This window comes from Capsicum annuum, unplaced genomic scaffold (genome assembly GCF_002878395.1).
Source record: "Capsicum annuum cultivar UCD-10X-F1 unplaced genomic scaffold, UCD10Xv1.1 ctg5232, whole genome shotgun sequence".
NCBI classification, from domain to species: domain Eukaryota; kingdom Viridiplantae; phylum Streptophyta; class Magnoliopsida; order Solanales; family Solanaceae; genus Capsicum; species Capsicum annuum.
Window position 1 is genome coordinate 13279 of NW_025860337.1, and position 2630 is coordinate 15908.

At 38.2% G+C, this 2630-nt stretch overlaps 1 protein-coding gene across 1 annotated transcript; it reads right to left on the reverse strand.

The window, feature by feature from the left end:
* Positions 1–400: 400 nt before the first annotated feature.
* Positions 401–1383, reverse strand: LOC124892947. Its single transcript, XM_047404118.1, has 4 exons — positions 1234–1383; positions 981–1151; positions 734–876; positions 401–617 (listed from the first exon to the last, which is right to left on the reverse strand). Exons 1-4 carry the CDS (start codon positions 1381–1383, stop codon positions 401–403), a joined length of 681 nt encoding a protein of 226 aa, XP_047260074.1.
* Between the last annotated feature and the right edge of the window lie 1247 nt (positions 1384–2630).

Here is a 2630-nt window from a genome sequence, read left to right on the forward strand (position 1 = left end):
GGCAATGGAAATAGTGACATGAGATACGTGGGATACCATCCATAACACTATTGATGAGAGTTAGTCTACCGCCCATTGAAAGATATTGTCTCTACCAAGTAGCCAGTCTTTTCTCCACTTTCTCTATAACACCACTCCAAATACCATTGGACTTACATTTTGTCCCCAAAGGTAAACCCAAGTAGGTTGCGGAAAAAACCCCATACTGCAGCATAATCGTTCAGCCAAATCATATGGATATTGGAACCATATTCACCTGATAAATCACACTCTTGAGCATATTGATGTAGAGACTTCAAATAACTTCAAAGATAAGAAAGGGTAGGTTAAGATGTTCTACTTGGAATCTTTCAGCACCAAATAATATCAAGGTATTATCGGCAAAAAGCAAATTAGAAACTCATACTAGGATATCTGTGTTGTTTCCCACAGTGAAGCCCTCAATCCACTGCAACTGCTTGGCTATGTCCAATATCTCATTGAGGCCTTCCATGGCACGAATAAAAAGAAAGGGTGAGAGGAAGTCACCCTGTCTAATGCCTTTTTGCGGAGAAAAAAATCCAACAGAACTTCTGCTAACTACAACAGAGTATTTGACTGTAGTGATGTTGTACTGACTTGATCAAAGGCTTTTTCAATATCCAGTTTACACAAAATACCTGGCTCCCCACTTTTGACCTTCCAGTCTAGAGCTTCATTAGTTAGCTATTAAAATGGGCATTTGTGATTTTGCCTGGACTTGATGAAAGCATTTTGATGCACTGAAATCAGCTTTCCAATTAGAGTTTCAAGTTTTTCCGCAAGAACTTTGGCAAGGATTTTGTAGACACTGCCAATAAGGCTTATTGGGCTGTAGTCTCTGAGTTCAATAGCTTCCTTTTTTGGGGGAAGAGCAATAAAAGAAGCATTGTTGGACCTAACCATGTAACAGTGTTGATAAAAGTGATGCATCGCCCCCAAAACATCAGTTTTAATGAAACCCTCTGGTAAAATGCCATAGTATAGCCATCAGGACCCGGAGCTTTATCTGGAGCGCAAGAGTTAATTGTTGCAAGAATTTTATCCTCTTCAAAAGCTCTTTCTAACCATTCTTTTTCCTCCAAAGTAAGGCTGGCTAGATTATCAAAGGTTGCAGTAGGCCTCCATTTCTCCTTTTTAATGTAAAGATCTTGATATAAGTTGAGAATTTTATTCTTGATTTGATCATTGCCATCAATAATCTCATCTTCCAACTTTTAATATATCAATCTGATTGTTCCTCCTATGGGAATTTGCAATCCTCTGAATATATTTGGTATTTCTATCACCTTTCTTGAGCAATAAACAGCTGAATTTTTGCTTCCGTGACTCTTCTTCAGCCTTAGCAATCTGTTGTATATCCATTTTTAGGACCAACATCTTGTCTTTTTTTCTTGGGATGGGAAATTGTTTCCAGCTTGCCAAAGATTTCACTGTTCCAGTCAGTGATATCTTTTTTAAAACACCTCAATTTCTATGATAAAATAAAATCTGGACGACCTCCACTAGAGTAGTTCTGCCACCATTCTTTAATTTTATCCAAGAATCCTCTTCCTCTTGCAACCAAATGTTTTCAAATTTAAAATAGGAAGAATTGCCTTCCCAATTCCCATTTTCCAAAAGTATAAGCCTGGTGGTCTGAAATAACATTTGGAACAGCAATTTGTTTACTGGCTTTAAAGGTGTCGCTCCATTCAGATGAGATCAAAAACCTATCTATTATGGAAGCTTAAATAAAATCTTTTCCCCTGGACCAAGTATAAAAAAGACCTTGTAAAGAGAGGTCAATTAAGTTCATATCTTTGATGGTGTTTGAGAAGCTTTTCATAGATTTTGATCTTCGGATGCAATTATATCTTTCACTTTCAAACCTGCATACATTGAAATCACCACCTATAACCCATTGCTCATTCCAAATTCCTCAAATAGAAGCAAGCTCGAGCCATAGTTCCTCCTGTTCTAGATTAGAATGAGGGCCATAAACACCTGTAAAGCACCATCGAAATTCTTCTTGAGAACTTTCTAACATACAAGAGAATGTAGGAACCTTGTTGTATACCGCTGCAATTCCACAACCTTTTATCCCAAAGAATTATTATCCCGCCCCTGCTGCCACTTTCTTTGAGCTAGGCCCAGCCAGCCCATCTATTGCCCCACATCTGTTGAATCATTTGTGACGACCAGTCTACTACTTTTGTCTCCTACAAGCAAATAATGTTTGCTTTCCATTTACCCATTAAATGTTTCACTGAACTTCTCTTAGCTACAACATTCAGACCCCGGACTCCAACTCATGATTTTTACTTTCATTCAGAAAAAACTTTGTGAAACTTGCCCCTATCCTCCTTTGCCATGCCATCATAATTCAAACCACATTTTAGCCATTCTAGCTTGAGTTCTCCTTTATTCAGTGACTTTTTTGCTGAACCTCCTTCAGATTTTTGTGTGTTCCATGTGCAAGATCATGTCCAGGATTTCAAGCTCAAATCCCGTTATATTAACCCCAAAAGCCTTGCATGCCTTTAACATCACGATTTTGGCCCATCTCGAAGTTTCAATTACTGTTGGATTATGAACTTCAACCAATTTGTTGGATTTTTTTCCGACCCACG